General features: G+C 38.9%; 1 protein-coding gene across 2 annotated transcripts in view; it reads right to left on the bottom strand.

Annotated features, from left to right (window-relative positions):
* Window positions 1–23,696, bottom strand: part of Abcb1 (ATP binding cassette subfamily B member 1) — a 144,806-nt gene that overhangs the window by 50,139 nt on the left and 70,971 nt on the right. Inside the window, exons 1-6 of one of the 2 annotated variants that reach the window (XM_028776059.1) lie at window positions 21,905–21,975; window positions 21,557–21,698; window positions 21,050–21,120; window positions 17,709–17,757; window positions 7,106–7,265; window positions 947–998 (exon numbers count right to left, since the gene is read on the bottom strand). In XM_028776059.1, coding sequence (XP_028631892.1) covers window positions 947–998; window positions 7,106–7,265; window positions 17,709–17,757; window positions 21,050–21,114 — 326 coding nt within the window. In that variant the 5' untranslated portion in view covers window positions 21,115–21,120; window positions 21,557–21,698; window positions 21,905–21,975. Of the gene's footprint in view, window positions 1–946; window positions 999–7,105; window positions 7,266–17,708; window positions 17,758–21,049; window positions 21,121–21,556; window positions 21,699–21,904; window positions 21,976–23,696 lie in introns of those variants that run through there. The other variant, XM_028776061.1, reaches the window with a different exon arrangement.

The raw sequence follows: 23,696 nt of genomic DNA, 5'->3' as shown, positions 1-23,696 counted from the left end.
CCAGGAGCAATCTATAAGAATTTTGCTAAGCAAATTGTTCTTCAAGCTACATGTTATAAACTATACTTATTAAGGAAGATGTAATTGGAACATTACATTTTAGTTAACATGTAACTGTAAAATTCATTATTGTACAAATGATAGTGTGATAAAGACTTCAAAGGAAGTCCCATTTAACAAGAAAATATTATATTTGGTAAAATACCAGTGTATTTTAATGTAATACATTTTAGGCATTTAAGATAGTAGATTTTCTCCTGTATTGAAAATATGCCTCCTCACAGTAATATTTATAAGTATTTTATTTTGTCTTTTGAACTGTCATTCTGCCTCAACTTTCTTCAAATCTATCAGAAAAATCATAGTAAAATACAGAACCATTATCATCTGACTCACCAGCACACACCTTTGGACATCTATTACACAGCTATTGCACAGTCTATCAATCTGCATAAATCATTAACAAAATAAAAATTCTGTCCATGTGACTTAAGGCCGGAGTGACTACATTTCTTGTAGGGTGTTGTATTTTCTGTTTGGAATCAGATGTGGAGATCAGTGAATTTCTCAGTGAATTTCTGTTGGCTTATCTTAGCATTAAATTATGACTAGAAATAGCCAGGAAACAAACTACTCTCTAGGAAACCATTGAAAATAACTATTGTGAATTCAAATATATCTAAAAGGCTACTTTAAATTCCTCTCATTTCTCTGTATATGGTATGCTAGCTTTTCAACTGCATACATAAGTTTAATTCAGGGTCAACCTTAATATATTTAATGATATAAACACTTTTAAAAGACTATAATGTATGTTAATAGAAAACTAATGATAGCCTGAAGCCTTTTAATTTTATTATTATAATGCAAACTATAACTATATTACTGTGACTAGATCAATGTAGAAAATGTTAATAAGAAAATAGTAAGGAAAATATGTAATTACGTGGTCATTTCATCTTCCAGTTGGGCATAGACATCTGTATTATTGTAGTAACCTAGAACACAAAACAAACATAAAACTTTTATGCTTCTTTGGTTTCCGTTAAAACTAAGCACAGAATAAATGAAACTTATTTTATTATGAAAAACAGACTCAAGTGACTGAGCTTCATTTATGTTAGAGCATCTTGACATCCGTTCAAGTACTGCCCTACATAGGTGTGTGACCATACACAGCCGAAATTCAGTCATGTATACTTGCCAGAAGAAACACAGCGATGACTATTACTGCATCCTTGACTCTCAAGTATACTCTAAAAACCTAACAATGCAGTTCTCTTCTTGTTTGTCTGAACATGGGAGACTGGATCTCATGTAATCTAGGTTCTCAAACTCACTTCTACTTCTGATCCTTCTGCCTCTGCCTCTGTGTACTGGGATTGTAGGAGGGTACCTCTATACTCAATAGCTATGTGGTGCTAGGGATTGAAACTAACATACAAACCCAGGGCCTCACACATGCTGGGCAAGCTCTCTACCTACTCAGCTATATTACAGCCCACATTTCTTTCGACACTTTAATTTTTATTTACAAGTTACCACATGTAATTTTATTACATATAATATGAAGCGTCATTCAATATTAAGAAATACTGACTTTGAGACACCTGGCTGGTCTGCTCCATGAAGACACCTTATCCTGAACCTTCCTAGAGCAGATGGTAAGAACCCTTCTCCACAACCCTACGCCCCAGAACTGCAACTGAGTGCCTGTGGCACTCTGGACCCATCACTCACCCAAACCCCACCCCTCCAGAATACCACTTCCCTTGGGCCCCATGCTTGGTCCTTTTGGCTAGGACAGACACCTAGCAGGTCTGCTCCTATGAAGACACCATATCCTGAACCATCTTAGAGCAGTGGTGGAACCACTGCACTCAGAGAAGCCAAATTTCAGGATCTCAGAGGCAGCCTGAGTTCCAGGAGATCTTCTACCCAGGATCACAGGATCATGGAGACATCTGGACTCTGAGGAGTTATGACACAAGCAAGATAACTGGAAAGACAGGCTCCAGTCAGACACAGTGAGTGCAGGTAGCACTAGAGATAACCAGATGGTGAAAGGCAAGTGCAAGAACATAAGCAACAGAAACCAAAGTTACCTGGCAACATCAGAACCCAGTTCCCCTACCATAGCAAGTCTTGGACACCCCATTACACCGGAAAAGCAGGATTCAGATTTAAAATCACTTCTCATGATGATGATAGAGGACTTTAAGAAGGACATAAACAACTCCCTTAAGGGAATACAGGAGAACACAGGTAAACAGGTAGAAGCCCTTAAAAAGGAAACACAAAAATCCCTTAAAGAATTGCAAATAAACATAACCAAACAGGTGAAGGAATTAAGCAAAACTATCCAGAATCTAAAAATGGAAGTAGAAACAATAAAGAAATCTCAAAGGGATACAACCATGGATATAGAAAACCTAGGAAAGAAATCAGGAGTCGTAGATGCAAGCATCACCAACAGAATACAAGAGATAGAGGAAAGAATCTCATGTGCAGAAGATACCATGGAAAACATTGACACAACTGTCAAAGAAAATGCAAAATGCAAAAAGCTCCTAACACAAAACATCCAGGAAATTCAGGACACAATGAGAAGATCAAACTTAATGATAATAGGTATAGATGAGAGTGAAGATAAAGGGCCAGTAAATGTCTTCAACAAAATTATAGAAAAAAATTCCTAACCAAAAGAAGGAGATTCCGATGAACATACAAGAAGCCTACAGGACTCCAAATAGACTAGACAAGAAAAGAAATTCCTCCCATCACATAATAATCAAAACATCAAATGCACAAAACAAGGAAAAAATATTAAAAGCAGTAAGGGAAAAAGGTCAAGTAACATATAGAGGCAGACCTATAAGAATTACACCAGACTTCTCACCAGAGACTATGAAAGCCAGAAGAGCCTGGAGTGATATTATACAGACCCTAAGAAAACACAAATGCGAGCCCAGACTGCTATACCCAGCAAAACTCTCAATCACTACAGATGGAAAAACCAAGATATTCCATGACAAAACCAAACGTACACAATATCTTCCCACAAATCCAGCCCTGCAAAGGATAATTGATGGAAGACTCCAACACAAGGAGAGAAACTACAACTTTGAAAATGCAAGAAAGTAATCTTCCAACAACCCCAAAAGAAGGCAGTTACACAAACATAATTACACCTTTAATAACTAATATAACAGGAAGAAACAATCACTTTTTCTAAATATCTCTTAGCATAAATGGACTCAATTCCCCAATAAAAAGATATAGACTAACAGATTGGATATGTAAACAGGATCCAGAATTTTGCTGCATACAAGGAGCCATGATGGACAAGCAAAGCAGCCAGTGAACAAGATAATTTCAGAGTAGTAAGTTCCAATAAGCAAGCACAGTAGCGATGTGGTGGGGTGAGAAGTCAAGACATGAATAGGCAGCCAGGAAGGGTCTGAGCCACCCCAAGTAAAGAAGGAGACTGGAAGGAACAGGAAGGAGCCCATGAGTAGTGAGATTTGTGGGACAGTTGGGAAAGAGAAGATCGTGCTCCATGAGCCACTGAATACAAATTAAACTTAGTCCATGTTGTGGGAAACTATGGGGACCGGAGCGAACTGGTTTCTGTTTTTGAAAAACTCACTGTGACAATATGTGGAGAACTGGACAAAACCAGGCAGGAGTGGGAGCATGCCAAGGAGTTAGTGAGATAGAACTGTGTATAAAGCAGACTTCAGACATGGGTTATAGCTGGGCCAAAGACGACTGGACTTTCAAAGGGAACTGAGTGTTGAAAAGGGTAGTAGAAGAACAGGTCAGCATCAGAGACCCGAGCTCTGGACTCCTATTCCTTTCAATTTGGGCTCTCCTTGATATATTTTTTCCTGATAAGCTTTTATGAGAGATGTCACTTGCCTAGAGAGCTTTCTGATGGAAAAGGCACAGTAAGCCATAGACATATATGATCCACAAGGCCCCTTTAGCTCTACAACAATGTTATGAGCCCAGATTTCCAAGTATTCTTGTACAGAAAGCATAAGAGAAACTGGACAATTTTCCTCATGATGTATCTCCTAAGGATCTGTCCAGATGGGAGGCTGCCTTCAGCACAGCAGGATTACTGCCAGTGACACAGATGATCCAACAGTCATAAACTTCCGCCTGAGCTGCTTTCCCCTCAAAAGATTTGTGCCTGTTGGCTGACCAACCTGCTGTTATGACTCTGCCACTTTCATAATGGTACTGATCCCATCCTCAAGATCTAATTACCTCCCAAAGTATCCCAATAGCCTTACATCAAGGGTTAGAATGTCCTCATTCATTTTGAAAGACATAAGCCCTTGGACTAGAGCACTGTCTATCCTTATGTCTAAGTGGCTTAGGTAACATTAGTACTAAGTAGTTCTCTGTCAGAAGAGACCACTTGTGCCCTTAAAGGCATCAGAAACAATTCATGTCTGGGTGATGGAGAAATAAAGCAATATAAGACATAGTAGACTTGGACAAAAGACTGCTAGATAAAAGATGGATGGTATCGTTTGGACATAACATAAAGTCTCCCTGAAAAGTCTCATGTTTTGTTGGGTGAAATGAATAGATCATGACAGTCCTAACCTGAGCTGTGGTTCTCTCTCTCTTTCTCTCTCCCTCTCTCTCTCCCTCTCTCTCTTCCTCTCCCTCTCTCTCTCCCTCTCCCTCTCCCTGTCTCAATCTCCCCCTCCCTCTCCCCTCCCCTTCCTCCTCTCTCTCTTCTCCCTAACTTGCTCACCCTCTGCTCTGTGTATATGTGTGTGTCCCTCGATCTGTCACTATGAGGTAACAAGCCCATCTACCACACGCCTCTTGCTACCATAACTTCTACTTTTCCTCAGCTCTAAAGCAACTGATCCAATGAAACTTGAATAAAATTTTTGAAACTGTAGGTAGAAATAAATGAGATAATTCCTTCCTTCATTTAAATTCTTCCTCTCAGGTATGTGTCACAGCAAAGAGAAAGTGAGGCATGTAATGTATTTAGTTTACTGTTGCTCCTCAGAAGGCAGTCCTTCCCACTTCAGGAAGTTATATGATAGTCTCTTCCCAAACTGGGTCAAATGTCAACACTTGAATAATTTTTTTTTGACAGCTGAGTTTAACCACTGTCCCTTCATACTCTGTGCACAGCATAGTTAATACCTCACACAGGGTTAGAGTACTGCTTGTATCCAGACTTCACAAAGCACTGGGTTAGAGTGTCGTAAATGCATGTATTGTGGCTGCTGAGATACCAGAAACCCATGAGAGATGAAACTATTCCACTGAAGCTAATGAGAGAGCCAACTCCAAAGCTGCAAACTATAGAGTGTACAGGAACTAAAGAATTCAGAAATCACTGAGGGCTTTTCCATCATGTTACAAACAAGGTACGACAGTTCAGTGTTGGCACAGGATATAGTTACAAGATGCTTGAATATCATGAAGGCAGGGAGAAAGCATACAAATTTTACATTAAAAATACATAAAAATTTCCAGCTCAAATTATTATTTGTATTAATAGAATAAATCATTCCAATGTCAAATACCAAAGATTCCATAAATGTTTATATAAATATTTATATGACTGTTTCTATGGAAATGAATCATTGCATGCATCAGAGACTTAAAATTCAGATGTTGACATGAAAGGCCCTGGGTTTAATCTCCGAATCAAATAAAAAGAAAATTCCAAATATTGAAGGGTTTTGTAACCCAAGAAGTATTTATATAGTTCTGAGGTGTTTTGTTTGGGAGTAGTACTAGGAACTGAACCTGGGGCTTTGTGCTTGGTAGGTGAACACTCTACCACTGAGCCACAGCCTCATCCCTTCTTAACATTTTTCCCATCTGTGTAGAAACTCAGCTGTAAGCCTTTAGGAAGTTCCATTTGGTTTAATTCAATCTCTGTTCAACTGGGTATCCTTCAGATTGAATCACAGAGCTAGTCACCTGTCTTTCCCCAGTTCAAGTGTATAGCATACATTTTCTTTCAACAGCCTATTTACTTTCTTGCTCTTATTTCATTTTTTATGAAGTAAGTTTCTTACTTTCAAAATCATGAGAAAATTGAAGTGTAAGAGCTTCTTCACCACAGTTAGGCCTTTTGTGGTTTCAGTTTCCTGCAGTCAACCATGAGACTGTAATAGCTCACGGCATCACAAGAGGAAAGGGGCCAGAGAGCAGCACAGTAAGATATTTTGAGAAAAACAGAAAGACCACATTCACATAGTGTTGAAGGTAGCATATTGCTATGTTTAGTCTGTTATTGTTATTAATAGCTCACTGTGATTAATTTATAAATCAAACTTTATCATGGCTATTTATGCATATGGAAAATATAATATACGCAGGCTTCTGTACTATCCATGGTTCTGTATCCACTGGAACAAGTCACTGGCAAATGAAAGGATCTGCTGTCGTGAGGACTTTCTCAGTCTGTCTCCTCATGTATCTACCTTTGGACTCTGACGCTCGATATTCTCTACCTCTTCCTGTTTTTGAGGATGAACTTTTGCACCTAGCTTATGCAAGCATCAACATTTGCATGCTGGATCTCATCCTGTCTCACAAATTCTAACAAATCTCTTTACACTTTTCCTGGCCCCATTTCTCCATTCCTGGATTTGCTCCCAGAGAGCCCAGCTATAACAATGTACAAAACACAATGACTGGTGTTTACTGCTGCTGAAATCTACTGTTGCTTCCATCATTCTTATCTTGAGAACAATTATGTTCTTCTAGTTTCTCATATTAAATACCTTAGAATCATCCTAGACTCTTCTCTTTACCCAGAGTCACTCTACCACAGCCTCTCATAACTATGCCAGCCTATCTTCAAGGACCTGAGGAGATTCCTGCACTTTTTCCTGAAGCTTTCTGGGACATTTCTGACTTCAGAGATCCCCTCTCTGTTTTTACATATCTCTGTTAGCAATTCCACTAGTTAGTCTAATGCTTGTATCATCTTCTCAAGTTCACTACAAGGGTGAGCTAGAAATGTTCAGCCTCCACCACATAGACCATAAAATGCTATAGTGTATTCTTATTAATTTCCAGCACAATTGGCACCACAAACAATACTTACTTATATTAGTCATGTTGGGCGGGAAGTTCCCCGCATTTGCAAAGCTATCTGTCATGTCTCCAAAGACCAGCATCATGAGTGGGAGCGCAACTCCGTGGATAATGGCAGCCAAAGTTCCCACCAGCATGTACAACCTGTCCAGCCAACCCGCATAGCGAAACTACAAAGAGAAGAAAATAGAGCACAGGCATCAGACAGTTAATAGGATGTTTTCCTCTATACCCAAAACACAAATATTTTGACAGACTACTAGCTACAAGTCTAAGCTGCCCTCTTGCCTTTGCCGCTTTGCCCTCCACCCTATTATTGCAATAGCTTAACAAAAAAGAATGGGCGCTTGACTCATTTATTGAGTTCTGTATTAATTCTTTGTATTGGAGTAGTCTGTCTTCTCTTTTTACATAAGAGAATTATAAAAGCTTTTAATGAGATGGTAACAGAGACAGAATAGCTACTGCTCTAGTTTCTAAGACTAGACATCACTTTTTATTTCATGAAAAAACCCTAAATACTCAAGACTCCCTTTAAGGCACCATGGAAGAAACATTTCACTACTTTTTAAAATTACCTTTGATTAAAGATGTACTGTACAATGGTATTATCTTAGCTTCAAAATAATTTCAACATATTTGGAAAGGAAAAATAATTACTTGGATGAATATTTCCCAAGAACATTTTCCCTAAAATGTAGAATATGGTTATAATGAATAACTAATACAGATTATTATGCCTCTAACCATAGGCAAGAAACAGGAAGAACAAGTGACGTGAGGAGGAAGCATAAGAAATGGTAAGCAAGTCCAGGGTCCATCTAGAGGACAGTTCATACTTTTATAAAAATATTTATTTATTTTATTCATGTGAGTATACTGTCGTTGTCTTCAGACACACCAGAAGAGGGCATCGGATCCCATTACAGATGGTTGTGAGCCACCATGTGGTTGCTGGGAATTGAACTGAGGACCTCTGGAAAAGTAGTCAGTGCTCTTAACTGCTAAGCCATCTCTCCAGCCCCAGTTCATACTTTTAAATGATTTGAGAAAAGGAAAAGAATATGAGAAAATAAAAATAGAAGGTACCAAGCCAACTTTGAGAGTCTACAAACAATCCCTATGGAAAATGGTTGTCATAGGATGTACCATTTAGCTACAGGTAGCATGTTTATAATCATGGGAAGAAAACTAGGTAGGAAATGAAACAAACATAAAGTGAAGGGATCAGGCAATAGTACCAAAATGGGTATGAGAGTCTCTGCATAAGCTCGGAAGCAGGTGGTCAGCATGTGTATACAGGTAGGTGTAGGCAAGAGCTTTTGAATTCAGAGAAGAAACTGGATAAAAAGTCATCCCTAGGCAGAAAATGTAAACCAAATTAAAGATCTGAGACCTGCAAATAATAAAATACAGAAGCAGAAACAAAGAATTTAGAATCTATATCTACTTCAACAGGAGACAGAACTAATCCTAAAGTTGCCTAATGACAGTACTAAGTGAGGAAAAGCACTGAGATGACCGGTGGGGAAACAAGGAGTCAGAGAGCTCTGGGCAGCACGTAAAGGTACTTCAGACAGTGGGAGCCTGCACAAAGACACTAATAAACAATCAATGAAAGCGGAGGTTTGTGTAAAAAAAAATCTAATATTATACTATTTATTTGTCTTTGAATTATATCTTGCTTCTAAAAATATACTCAAATGAGATTAAGTGTGGGTTAACGACACAATTTTCAAAACATCATCTTCTTTACAAATTAAACCCCTAAGGGAAGAATAGTGACCGGGCATATTTCATTTTAGATGGGACCACAGACTAAAGGTTGCCAGTGCATTCTAAACAACTGTCTTCTTTTTTTAAAATGGAGACAGAAAGAAATAGGCAGAAATTATCGTCTTTTAAAATATCTATTAAATATGTCAAAAACCAGATTCTTCAGAGTACAAAGTAAAAGTAATTAATAGGCAAAAATTTCACTCATCACCACCACCATCAATATTTCACCCCTAGACCTTCTCATTGGCTAAAATCAAAACGAAGGAGGTGATTACTTAACTGAACAACAGATACAAGCCAGAGAACAAATACCAAAGATACGTAATCTCCAAAAACTTAAAGAGCAGAGGGAGAGCAAACCAAAAAGTACAGGCAATGTGCATACTGCATGCTCTGGCAGCAAGTATAAAGAACAGCTATAAAATAGAGCCAATGATCATTAGCTCTTCTGTGGAAATCAATCATAGAGAGATGCTTCCTCTTGGTTTTGAAGGAAGAACAGTTGTTCAGAAGCAAGATGGAAGACATCATAGCCAGAAGAAAAACCAAGCAGAAGCAAGAAAGATCCAAATGGGCTTCAAGAAGACTCAAGTTTCTCAAGTTAGAGTTTTGATATATGAAAGCACAAAAATAGAGCATATTAACTATTAATGGGTATCGTTCATGGAGATGGGAAAACTGGAAGAGTCAAGTGCTTGAAAGGATGGAGAGCAGAGCAGTCTCTTGAGTGTTTGCACTCTTATCTAGGAAGTGCTACCCAGGATGTTAAAAACTCAACATCTGAGTCACCGCTTTATAGCAGCAGTCATAGGAATGGGTTAGACCATAAAGTATGAGTAAAGGGGTGCGTGGAGGCAAGCCAAATATGGACACAAAGCAACAAAGATAGAATGTTGACTTTTCTAGACTTTGAGATAAAAGACAAAGAGAAAAAGTAACTAGCAGATTGTGGTCCAATGCCAATGGGGCTATTAATTCACAATGTCCTATGTCTACAGGTAAGCCAGGTAGAGACAGGTGGTAGAAACATAGGGAGTAAACTGGGGTTTACTACAAAATATCCTACAAAATAAAGGAAGAAATTATTTTAGTAACCTGAGAAAGGGTATCATCTGTAGAAAACAAAATTAGTAAGTAAAACAATATAGTCTCATGATACCCTATGATTCCTTTTCATTGCTAGGGAGTGGTATACAAAATTGTCATCATTTTAAACAAGTGATCAGGGAACATCATAAATAAATGGGGAATACCTTGACATTTGATGTCTTTAGAGTCATGAGTTACAAAGGATAAAAACACTCCCCTACTTAATTTTTTTTTTTTACTAAAAGTGTATCATCTGAATGCAATAAACCCTTAGATGTAACTTCTACATAGAAAAGGCTAGGCATGGACCACTAAATCTAATGCTGTTCCAAGGAAATGACATAATTAGATTATCAGGTAGAACATTCTGGTGCATTCCTTTCAGACCATTCTAAAGAGAAAACAACAAATGCTGTCCCCATTGTCTTACTTTGAGCAAATCAACTGTAAAAATACAATTTTTAGATAATTTGGAAAGTTGAATATAAAAATTATAATAATAAGAAAGTGTTGTTCATTTTGCTAAATATGGTAAATATGTTTTATAGGAAATGTTTTACAGAAAACCCTTTGAAATTAATAAAATGACATGGAAACTTGTAGATGTAGCTGAAACATGACATGGTATTATTAGCCATACATGATGTGTTTATGAGTGTTGTTTTCTATTCTTTTATGTTTGAAAATTTACATAGTAAAACAACAAAGAGAAGATGGTTTCCAAAACAGAGAGAAGTATTTCTATTCATCTTAGACTGGAATGAATGAGCTAAGAATGAGTATATTTACTAATATTATTCTAGCAACAGGGATGGAAAGAGGAGTTGGCTTTCTCTCATTTCTTTGTGACCTTCTGAAAGAAAAGATGGGATTTGAAGAAAGCAGTCAGTCACATAACACTGAGTAAGGATGAAAGCGGATATCAAATGCCTCAACTTTGTAATTTATTAGGAAAGAGGCTGGCATGGGCAAGTAGAGGATCTCTTGAGGAACATTGTAAAATATGAGGCAGAAGAGCCAGAGGACCAAGAAGTCTGGCCTGAGTGTGTGCCTTCTAAAAATTACAGGGAGGTTTTATTCATGATATCTCAATAAGACTTGTCTACACAAGATCTGAAGAAGGACAACAGTATAGACATGCTAACTTGGGTGGGGGAATCTCATGGAGCCTCATCCCCAGAATATAGAACCACAGGTGACTGAGAACAGCTGAGAGAGGGAAAATTAGGCTTTCTCAGGGATGAGCCCCTGACTGGTTATCCGATACCGAGTGATCAGTCCTGAAATGCTCTACATACAAACAACACTAAATGGACCTAGCAGGTTGTGTGCATATATAAACAAGTAAAAAGAGGTCCGGAACTTGGAAGGGGGTAGCATATAGAACTGGATAAAGAATGGGAGAAATGATGTAATTTATTATAATTTAAACAAGTTGAACCTCAGTTTTGCTATTTATCAAATGATAAAAAAAAGTCAATACAACTGTTACAAAGATTACAATGCAATGCAGAAAATTTTTATCAGGAAGGTAGTATAAATCATAAGATAGCCATTACGATTATTGGTTTGCAAACATAACAAAAAGACTTTTCAGACTCTTGTAGTCAAAGAAGAGGATGAAGTTGTAACAATGTAACAGGTACAACATAAGATTGGATGAAAGTATTAACTAGTTATAATTGAAGGCCTTTAACATAAAAGGAAATGAAAACTGTTTAGTTAGAGGCTGGTAGAAAGGACAGAGAAAGTAAACCAAGAACACAGAATGAAACAAACTGGTATTGAAAGTTAAAGGTGAATCATGCCAGGGAAGAAGTGGCTACTACAGGCAGGAAAGTCTTTAGATAATATTCACAGTATGAATAGAAATATGACTTTACCAGAGCCACTGAGTTAGAAAACGCATTCACTCATTCAACATTTTAAATTTGTTTAACAAGCTATAACAAGGCTCACATTTGGGTCTAAGGACTGGCAATGATGGTGGATAACACAGGTTACCTGTCCTTAGAACACTTACAATGCATGCAGTTGGTAATAGAAATAGATATGGCCAATATCCACTCACTATCTAGGAACCTATTAAGGCTCTGGGCATTGTTTTAGACCCTTGAGGAAGAACTATAAACAAAACATAAAAATACTCTGCTCTTGTGAGCACACATTCAGGAAAAAGAGAAATGTCAGAAGTGAGGAAGTGGCTAAGCAGTTACAGGATATAGCATCAGGTGACTGATAGAGCCAGTGACTTTAGACTGGCAAGTCAGGGAACATTTCTCTGAGATGAAACCTTGGTAACAGGAAGGATACAGTTATGGTGTAGGGATCTCTAAATCAAGCATTCAGGTAGGAAGCACACATGCAAAGATGCTTAAGTAGATATGAGTTTGGTATTATTAAAGAACAAACACGATAATAAGAACAGAGTGAGGAGAAGATGTCTGTGAGTACCTCATAAATAAGTGAGGTCATACCGAAAGTGGTATGTATATTAGAAACAGCTTAGTTTTTACTCCAAGACTTTCCTAAGTAAAAAGGAAAAGCACTAGAACACTTTTGTGTAGAGAAGAAAAAACAGTACAACACTTGAAGGAACGGACTGAAATGAAGTTGTGTTACTCTTACAGGTAGGCCCTGAGAGATATGAAGCTGGAGTGGATGCGAGAAGAAAACAAAGCCTTGCTAGGAATGAGAGGCAAAGGAATGTCACTCCTACTATGTGCACAGTCTAACCCTGGGACACTATCCACGAATGTGCTTTCTTACATTGTCTGACATGGTAAAAGAGACTGCAGACGTTAGGAATCTGTGAAGATTACTCTGGGACATCCAGGTAGACCCGCTGTAATCGTAAAGATGCTTGTAAGAGGCAGGGAGGTGCTCAGGGCCTAGGTGATATGATGGGGACACAGGAATGTAAGTGCTCCTAGAAGCTCAAAATGGGGAGAAAACAGATTCTTACCGAGAACCTCCAGAATGAATGCAATCTTCCTGACACCCTGATTTTAGTTCACCCAAGAACTGGAAGAGCATATGTTTGTGTTGTCTTAAATCTAATGGCATTTTTTTCTTAAATCTAACTAATGGCATTTTCTGCAGCAGTGTGCACAGAGTCAAAAGAGTGATAATAAAAAGAGTCAACTTTCTTTAGGAAGAATCAGAAGCTGTAACTGAAACTGATACATCTGAGCTCATGACTTCATAGACATGGCCATCTTAGGAAAAGAGGATCAAGGTGTAAATATAATTTTCAAAGGCAGAGTATGGGTGGGGATGTTATAACGAGTCAAAGAAAACAGTCTGGGCTGATATAGCTACTAAAATAGAAGGATGACTGGGGTTAGGTAAATGAAGCTGATCAAGGAGTAGTAAGTAAGGTGTATCAGTGTGAAGAGGAAGAGGGGGGGAAGGGAGGGAGGGAGGGAAAGAGAGAGAGAGAGAGAGAGAGAGAGAGAGAGAGAGAGAGAGGAAGTACGCTTTGCATGAGGACCAAACATACTTTGAAAACATCTGTACAGAAACAGATGAATACCAGCATTGTCAGTGATTCAGAGGATACAGGACTGAGAAACTCCTAAAGGGGAAAGGTGACACCAGAAGCCAAAGAGGTGGGAGAAAACCACACTGTAGCATCACAGAAACAATGTGGTAGCCAGTGACAAGGGCAGCTTTGAGGTCAGGCAGCTTTCAAATATCCTCCGAACTGAGTATGTGGTAGGGATAGAAACCAAAATTACGAAACATTCAAGCTAATTGGCAACAAAGATTGAAGAGATTTGTCAGTGGAGCCAAACTCCATTCAGAGAGACTGGGGATATGGAAGAAAAGGAATGATCGTAGCTGTGTAGAGAACCAGAAGAGGTGGGAACCAAAGTTCAAAGTTCAACTAAATGATGTGATGTAAGAATTGGGCCAGGCGTATTTGCATACACCTATAATCACATTTCTTCTACTAAGCTAGAAAGAAATGTTAGTTTCAAGGCGGCATGGACTATACAGTAAGACTTTGTCTAAAGAAACAAACGGCTCATCCACACTGGGTGACTCTACCATGAAAAACAGGAGGGAACAGGTCCAAGTTCGGGTAGGTTGGTACAATTATCACTGTTATAAAGGTCAAGGAGTGGTTATTCATATAACAATAAATATAACAATAAAAGGTGAGTAAGGAGATCAAGAGTGGAAGAAGACACTAAGCCAGGCGGCAACGTCTTCAATGACCAGATGGTCGTAAGATAACAGTGTTAACAAAGAACTCTTCAGCTTCAGGGAGGTTACATTTTAACCAATCATAAGCTATACAAACGATTACAGTTTTAAAAGTAATAGCCATGCATGTAGCTGGGCAAAAGTTGGGCCTTCTGTTATAATAGTTATGTCACTGTAAATTGTAGTACATTACTCAACTTTTTAGTATGCATTCTACCCAGCTATGAGTAAGGTTAAGAGGAGTTCAAACATCAGATAATGCATGTAAGATCCTGACAAAGGACTGGTTCCTGACGCTGAGTGCTGTCATGTGTTTAGAATGATGACAGCTAATATGGTGCATAATGTAGATAGTGCAGGGTTAAATCTGCATAAAATTGCTAACAGGGCGTGTGAACTTTGAGGAGTTCTTTTTAAAGGAATCACAAACAATTTGCACGTTTCCTGCTTTTACTTCCGCTGTCCAGCTTCCCCCACTTCATTTTGAGTTTATCCTACATTTGAGTTTCTAAACTAAAATGAGGCCTGACACAAAAAGAAAACTAGCATAAAAATGTGCATGAGTTGTTTGCTTTGTAACCATTTCCTCAAGACAGCTAAGGTTCCCTAGTAAACATAAGTGAACTTTGGGAGCAGAAAGAATCCAGAAATGTTTAGAGAGAATCACTTAGTTGGTTGGTTGTAACTGGTAAATTGTAACTGGTAAATTGTAACTGGTAAATGTGACCACTTTGCAGTGTGAAATATACTGAATGAATGAATCTACAATTTTGGTACCAGCTGGGTAGGAGTTCCTTAATGATCAGTTGCCAGTGAGAATCTTGGCTCTGTGACTAAAGCTCTCCACAGGCGAGCATCATTTTGAATCTGTTGTTACAACTTGCATCTCCTTGCTGGGGTGGGGGGTACGTGGGGGGTACAAGTATGGGGGTGGGGGTGGGGGTGGGGAGATGGATGTTTTGAACAGGTAACTCTGGGAGCTTGTGTCCCATCTCTTCTGAACCTCACTCCATGTGACTTTCGCCATTACTGACTTTGTTTTTGTCCTATTGCTAAAATAAAACTTAGGTGCAGCATTTCAGAGAGCTGTTGTCATAGCCAATGAGGTTTATCTGAGAATTATTATTGCTAATTGAATAAAGTCAATCTTAGGTGTGACTATGGAAACATCCTGAGTTCTGGGTTCCCCTAGTAAGTCATTAGTCTCAGAGTTCTTTGAAACCCCTAATACACATGTTTTACTCTTATCCAGAAGGTATTCAAAAGCATTGCAATAGTATTAGAATTTACCCTAAAACCTTCTGACTATATCTCTGTGTTTATACGTTTTATGTAGAGGTTATGGTCCAGTTTTCCATATCAGCTCTTTGGGACAAGAGAAAGACACCTATATTGGCTAATTTTGGTTGTCAACTTGACATATCTGAGGAAGGAATCATAATTGAACAGCTGCCTCCATCAGATTGGCCTATGAGCCTATGTGTAGGGCAATTTCTTGATTAGTAATTGATGTAGGAAGACTCATCGCACTGTGGGAAATAGCATCCCTGGAGAGGTGGGTTTGGCCTGTATAAGAAAAGTATGTGAGCCTAGAAGGAGGCTCTCAGAGCCTTTCCAGCATACTTCTGCTTTAAGCTCCTTCCATGTCTTCCCCATAGGTAGACTATAACCTGCAGTATGAAATGGACCCATTCCTCCACACACAGCTTTTCATCAGTGTAACTAGAACAACACTTAAGAACTACAGCACTTAGTCAAAAGACTTAAATACATTTCATTTATTCTCACCTTAGTAGGTATTTGGGGGCAAGAAGATACTTGCCCTGTTTCTTCTGTAAACCTGTAATAATAGTATCTCCCTCAAAATAAAGCTTAAGGATTAAATGAGTTTGTGTGGGAAGTAATTATAACAATGTCTAGTGTATATTGTTATACGTGTGAGGTTATCACTACTTCACATTCAAACTTTAATTTGTGTGTATGTCTGTCTCTGTCCTCTCTCTGTGTCTCTCTCTGTGTCTCTTTCTCTGTCTCTCTCTGTCTCTGTCTCTTTCTGTCTCTGTCTCTCTCTGTCTCTGTCTCTCTCTGTCTCTGTCCTCTGTCTCTGTCTGTCTCTCTCTCCCTTTCTCTCTCTCCCTTCCTCCCCCCCTCTCTGGTATGGCTCGAATTGAGCATCGACTGAAGTAACTTTGCATAGTAGTTAGGGTATATTTCCTGAAACATAAAATAATCCTCGAGTCTCTAAGAAATTATTACCTAGAAACAATCAGTAAAGCACAGAGATAAAGATGCAATCTTCTGGTATTCTGAGCACAAGAGCCCTGAGTAGACCTCTGGCATCAAACCAAACCAAACAGGAAAACAACAATAACCTAAACAATAAGACAGAACTATGTTTGTATTAAGGTAACTGCATAAATTAAATTTGAAGAAAAAATTCAATTCTAACATAGTAAGTTTTCTTCTCATGCAAGAGTCTAAGAGTGAACTCTTTAAAAAGAAGAATAAAATCTAAAATAAAAAGAATTCTGACTGTGATGACCTGTGCAGCAGGCTGGCACTGCCAGCACTCTGGAGGTAGACACAGGAGGATCAGGAAATCAAGGTCCCTGTCAAGTACACAGGGAATTAGAGGCCAAGATACATAAGCTTCTTTTTCAAAGTAAAACCACCACCAACAATAATGACAAGGTCAAGAAGAAGAGTGGAGACAAGTAATGAAGGAACCATAGCAAGAATAAACATTATCAGAAGAAGATGCAGATGACACAAGATAACCAGAGTCCTCACTGCAAGTCAGGAAACTATTTTTCCTACCTAGATCTAACTTTATAATGAACGTACAAAGATGCATTTTACATGGCACTCCTCCTGTCCTCCGCACTTCATAACATGACCAGTGTGGAAAGAGTGGATTATAAAAAGCCGGACTCAATTGTTTGAGAAAAGAGGAAGTGTTCGAGGAAATAGAAATCATTAAAAAATAGCCACGCCTATAAAATTCCTATTATATTCCAAGTGAGTTTAAAGAAAAGCTTCCGAACAGTCAGCCTGCAACCAGAAAACTAAATGGTTATGTAATTCTTTCAAGCTCTACATTTTCAGCTATTCAGCACAGAAGAATAATGGCATATACTAAATCACAATAATAAATAATCCATTGCTACCTTTTATTATACTAAGTACTTGGAACTTTGACCCCATCAGGATGTTAAGGGGCATTAAAAATGTCATACAATATACCCATCTCTCAAAGCTAGATGGCAAAGAACATTACAAGGAAAGATGCCTATGGAGGCCATAGATCAAAGATGTACCTCATAAGAATAATATAGAAATCTAGGCAGGAAGGGGTGTCTGCTAAATCACAACTCACTTGTCAAATAATAAGCCACCTTTCTTTGAAAATAGGAGAACTCTAATCAGTTATCTTTATCTCCCTAAGTCTCTAAGAAAATATTGTTCTAGATGAATTATCTCTTTTCTAGGGGACAGAAGGATTGACATCAGAAGGTAGTACATTAAAAACTCACCATTGTAAGCACACTGACTGCTGGTTTCTTTTCTTTCTTCTCCTTTTTACTTAAAATAGAACAGAATAATTACATGAAACTTTAAAAACCTTATACAAAGTCTTACAATTGCTAAATCAATTTACAGAGAGTTTGTTAAATGACAAGACAAAATCCATGTCTATATTAGTCAATGAAAGCATAATGATATGACATTTATATGGCTTAAATATATCTTAGAAATCTACTTATCTGGTTATCAATGAGAACTGGGATATTTTATATTCCTTGTACCTTAGATATTAAAAATATCTGTCTTAATTTTCCTTACACACACAGACACACACTTCTTTACAATGAGGAAAAAACACTCCAAAAAGGATGTTTTGGATTTTATTCTAATTATGAAATAATTTATGCTTTTAAGATTGGTCATTTTGACTATTATCTAAGTCATTGTAGCAATATATGTCGTATCTGTAGACTGAATATTATTCTGAATCATTCCCTTTCCTAATAAAACTCAGCGATGATCAGATGCTGAATACAACTAGCCTAAGAAACCGAGTAATTAAATCACCCTGTAAGGAAATCTAATTGAGAAAGGATATCTGCAGCACTAAGTGAACCATTACAGAAAGAAATACAATGGAGAAAAGATGCTCTGTAAGCAGTCAGAAAGCTGTCCTTAGACACAAGGGGTCAGCTCTCATTTTGAACCCAGATTCAAATGTCACACTAGCCCATTTTCACTCCGTGCAACAGCCACCTAGGATGTAAAAGCAAACTAACCATAATGAGTCTTATTTCTTTGTGTATAAACACTGTTAGAAAAGAAAAGCCATATGTTTACAAGTATTTTTAAGTTCAGAAAGTATATTTGTCTTCTTCCTTCTTCTGACTAAATAACATTAAAGTAAATCAACATTCAGTAGCTGTCACAATCACTCTCTGCTTTATTCTTTTCAGATGCTCACTGAATTTGGATCTTGCTCAAATGGCTAGACTTGTGGGTCATCAACCCTTAGTATCCTAGGCACAGATGGCATGTCTGGCTTTTTAAATGTATTTTTTTGTGTGTGTGGCTAGCACTCAAATGCTTATGCCTTTTACAGACAGAAACATCTTCTCCATGCTAATAAAAAGCTTTCTAAAGAAAACTGTCAGTGCTTTTTTTTTTATATTTGGCTTGATGTTAGATGGACACGGGACAGACTATACAGCAATATCTTCATGTTTGGTTCCACCCTATCCCAGTAAAGGACCAGTCAGTATCCCAGAGAGCAGGATGTGAAGAGAGAAATAACTATAAATGGCAGAATTTTACTTCGAAGTTCTTTTCCATTCTCTAAAACTGGTGCTACTTGGAGATGTTATAAAAAGATCGCAGGCACTAAGTAAGCGTTCCTCACACAATTTGTAAACAATTCCGAGGAAGGCAAACTGCATCTTTCTTTCAGGGAGGAGAAAACTGCAGAAGAGTGAAGTCCCACAGCTGGGACAAAACCCAAGTCTTAAACTCCGAGTTATAGGAATAACCTCCAAACTGCAAGATACATTCTCAGACATCACTTTGGAACACTTATATAGAGCTCAGGGCCTTGGTTTTGAACTGCAGTACCATAAAACAAACAAACTCGACAAATCATTTTTACAAAAAAAATGTACGCAGATTCATATAGTCCAGGGAGTATTATTATTCCAGCATTGCCTGTCAACCAAACTAAATCCTTCACTATGATCCTTATGTTATAAAACATGAGTATTGACAATAGCCTAAAACCAGTGGTGACGAGCAATTCTTACAGAAAAAAAAAAAAAACCTGTTTGAATTAAAATCTGTAGGGAATGATAGCATGCCAGTACCAAAATGAAGATTTGTGCAGGACTGGACACTACCATTCCCTTCCACATAGCTTCACACTTACTCAAATGTCTAAGTGTCTGTGATGGACACAGTTCTTGAAATGATTTTTTTAAAGGCAAAATTAGGCTACCTTCCCTCCACAATGTGTCTTCCTTTGTTATAGAAAGTTTTTATTACTGAAATATGAAATAGTAGGAAAATGTAAGGATTAGTATATAATTCACCTAGAAATATAAATTATGACATTTGACAGTATTTATCCATGCAAACAGTACATAGTATCAATTGTTAAGATTCTGCCAAACTATTAAACTGGAAATATTATAGTATTCGTATATTCCACTATCATTATCAAATCTAAGAAACATAACCTCAATGTTGAGATTATTTAAAACTCATCCCACAGAGTTCCCAAGTGTGCTTTCTGTTGTTTTTTTGTTTTTGCTTTTTTTTTCTTTACTGAACTCTGAGTTAGATGGAGCTCACATAACACATTTGCTGGTTATGTTTCTTTACTATCATAATTTAGAAATCCCCCTTTTGTTGTGACACTGGCTTTTCTGACACAGTGTTGTGACACTGGCAAAGGGGTCCCATGGTTGTATCTCCTTCGAACTGAGCACAGATGGTGGCATTTCACGAGCAATGGTATTTAGAAACCAGACCTGTTGCTTGGAGAGCGAATTTCTCCTCTCCCTTTTGATGGACTGAAATGAATTCTAATGTCATAAGTCAGCACACTCTGACATGTTTGGTGGGTTCATAAGTAAGTAAGTTACCTCTGCTTGCGGCCTCAGACACTATCTGATGACATTCTTAACTTGTCGGTTAACAAAAGCTTGTGATCTATTTGCTTAATACAGCCTCAAAGACTTAAAAGAGTCACAGGAATGTCAGGTCACAGACATAGAGGTAGGCTGATAATAAGGGCATGATGGGGGCTGAAGATTGCCTGTGATAACCTTTAAGTAGGTTCCTTTCAACATTCTTACCTCTCCCCACCACTGAAGTTCTATTCACTAGCCTTTACAGAGATTCGAATATAAGATGTGGCTTCTTTCTGTGGCAATACAACCTTTTTTATATAGAAATAGTCATTGAGAGCTAACCAAAAATATAATTTGGACTTCTTTTCCTTCTTCCACAATCATGATTATCTATGGTTGCTTTATTAAAAACAAGATAATGGGCCACAGCGAGAGCCCAAGCAGCATACGGCTCGGCTGCCTGAGCGATCAACAGTTCTCATAAAGCTGAAGTCATAAAACTAAAAGGATGTGAGCAATGGCCGGTCTAGAGACTGAACAGAAGCATCGATCTGTCACACACATCTGCAGGACTGCTCCAAGCAGAGGAGTTCCTTCCACAGGCTGGTTTGTGTTTCTGAAGGCTGAAATAACACCCACTAATCATTTAGTACAGTGCTGGAGGCTACAAACTAATTGGCCCGAATGTACAAGACTTGTAAAGTACGAAAGTGAAACAATCTGACTACCTCTTTTTGCCCATCTTTGAGAAGTTCTCGTCTGTGCTTTCATAAAGGTGTTCGTCAAGTTCCATCACCACCTAGGGAGAAAAAACAGCTCATTAACCAAACGCAGAACCAGAGCCTAGGCAGAGCTCACTGTCCTGCAGAGCCCAGCGACTAGGAGGAGCCCCGCCCTGATGCTCCTGGGCCGGGCCTGGAGGTAACTCACCCCAGGGAATCCCGGGGAGCTGTGTCACCCCCGTGGACCGGGTTCTCAACTCTGGATCGGGCCACCCTGCCCTGCTGGGTCCCCTCCGCCCCGGCGCGCTCCTCCACAGGCGGCCTGCTGCCCAGCCGCGGAGCGGGATCCAAGCGCGGGGCTAGAGCAGAAAACACCGGCCTGGGGGCTGCTGCGGGAGCTCCTGGTGCGACTTGGGGCTGTCGCTACTTGTTGCCCACGGACTCACGAGGACCCTACCACCCGGACCAGGCTCAGGTATCCGGAGCATCCCACCCTTCCTAGGAAATGCCTACCTCACGTGTCTCTACCCCCAAGTTTCCTCTGCAAAGTCCGCCAAGATGTAGGCTTTGGAAGAAGCAGCGGCTCTGAGTTGAGCAGAGCCTCTGAAGATGGAGTCAGCTCCTGGAAACCGCTGCTGGACTGCGCGCTGGCTTCCTGAGGACAGGAGAGTAAACTTAGTGTGCTCAACCTACGCCCAGGCGCAGTCCCGCCCAGCCAGTGAGGAATGACCAGGAGGTTAACCAGCTCCCGGCCCAGCTTGACTCAAATATTATTGCTGGCGAAATTGCGAAACAGGTTGGATTTGTAGACGAAATGTGCAGTCTGGTTTCCCCTCACAAAGGTCAATTAGACAAACTCACATCCCCGAATCGTCAGAGACACGCTCATAAGAGTCGCATCTCCACATGGCCACGCACATGTCTGTATAAAGAGTTGTGTGTTTGTAGATCTGTGCTTGGCTCTCTATATATGGCAAAGTTAAAGGACGCACTCTATTCATAACATCTAATAGCCAATTAAACCATGGGTACAGACTCTGCCTGTCAGTAAGTTTCTCTTCTCTGAAGCGCTCTTGAAAACGATAAGAGAACCTCCATGCAGGAGCGCTTCTTCAGTATATTTCACAGTTCCTGAGGTATATTGGCTTATCTCTTTTATTAAACAGAACAAACCAGAAAGAGGACAATTTCCAGTATATAAAATTGAGTATTTCAGTGTAAAAATGGTATTTAAAAATACTCAAACCAATGTCCATGTTCTTCAAGGGCATTTGAAATTCTTACAGTTCAACTGGGATTATTAAGCATAACTTTAACACATTACTTTAATGGCTATTCCTTTCTGTGTTTACATTTTATATTCTTCCTGAGATTTTCTTCAAACTGACCAGAAGTAACTGCAGACTTTCCAGTTCAGATTCACAGATCAGTTTTAACTCCTCCAAGTGTTTCATTCTCTTGTACAGCAGAGCTAGTTTGTAACCTCTAATTTGCAGTATCTGACTTACATCTATGTCTCTGGACTTGCTGCAAGTATTGAGGAAAAAGGAAATCCTTTCATTCCTTCTGCAGAGTGTGAAAGTGTATCTTCTTCCTTTGATAGATTTCAAGACCATAGTTTTTCTACCTTTTACCCAAAAATGTCCTTGTTTTGACTCTTTCAGGAGGAGACGTGTAATTGATTTTAAAAAAACAAAAACAAAAAAAACTAATACTGTTACAGACTTTCTAATAAGTCACTAGTTTTGGGGGGCATTCTCTTTTCTATTTGGCTGTGCTCATGTACAGCACCTACTCTTCCAACTCTAGAGATCTCATCTCTCCTATATTTGGTTCCATACACACTTGAAGGAACAATACTAAATAGCATTTCTTAAGCACTGGTCATATATGAGAAACTGTACCAAGCACTTCAAAAGGATACACTCATTTAATCCCCACAGGAACTGATAAGGTTGTTACTATTTTTGTTTTTCTTAGTCCCAACAAAGGAAACAGGTCTACATTGTTTGTCAAATGCCACACAGCAGGTAAGCATCAGACCCAGGACTTGAAAGTGTCTTCATAACTACCCCCCTTTTATTCTTTCCTTCCTTCTTTTTTGGGGAGTGGGGGGGGTGGGTTGATAAGGAGTGTCTCGATATATATTTCCAAATTGGTTGTGAGCTGTCAGTATTCCAATCTTAGTCTCTGGAATGTGTGGATTACAGGCACGTACGATCATACCTTTACCCATAACCACCCTACACTGCAGACTATGACTATAGTACATTACTCCCTACCTTTTCTAGTCTCATGAGACTTCATCTTAGGATTCAACATGAGAAAAGCTACAATGGACCCCTGCCACTAACTATATCACATCTAATAATTTACTTGGTATTAAGGATTGTAACATAGTATTTCTTTCTACTGACTTTTTACCTCTCTTCTTTAAACCATGTCCCCCATACATCCATGCTCAATTCATTTCAACTAATCACTGCACCTCTCGGGTGCTGTTGTTGTTGCTGTTGGCACTCTGTTTCTCTGTTTTTCTACATGTAAATCTCTCAGTTTTGAAGACTTAGACTCGATGCAGTAGGATTTAGCGGTTGGGCTTTAGGGAAGTGTTTGGGTCATGGGGCTCTGACCTAATCAATGGATGGGTCCA

Source organism: Grammomys surdaster, unplaced genomic scaffold (genome assembly GCF_004785775.1).
Source record: "Grammomys surdaster isolate TR1022 unplaced genomic scaffold, NIH_TR_1.0 264, whole genome shotgun sequence".
NCBI lineage: Eukaryota > Metazoa > Chordata > Mammalia > Rodentia > Muridae > Grammomys > Grammomys surdaster.
The sequence above is the reverse complement of the archived record's forward strand: the minus strand, read 5'-3'. Positions and strand labels throughout refer to the sequence as shown.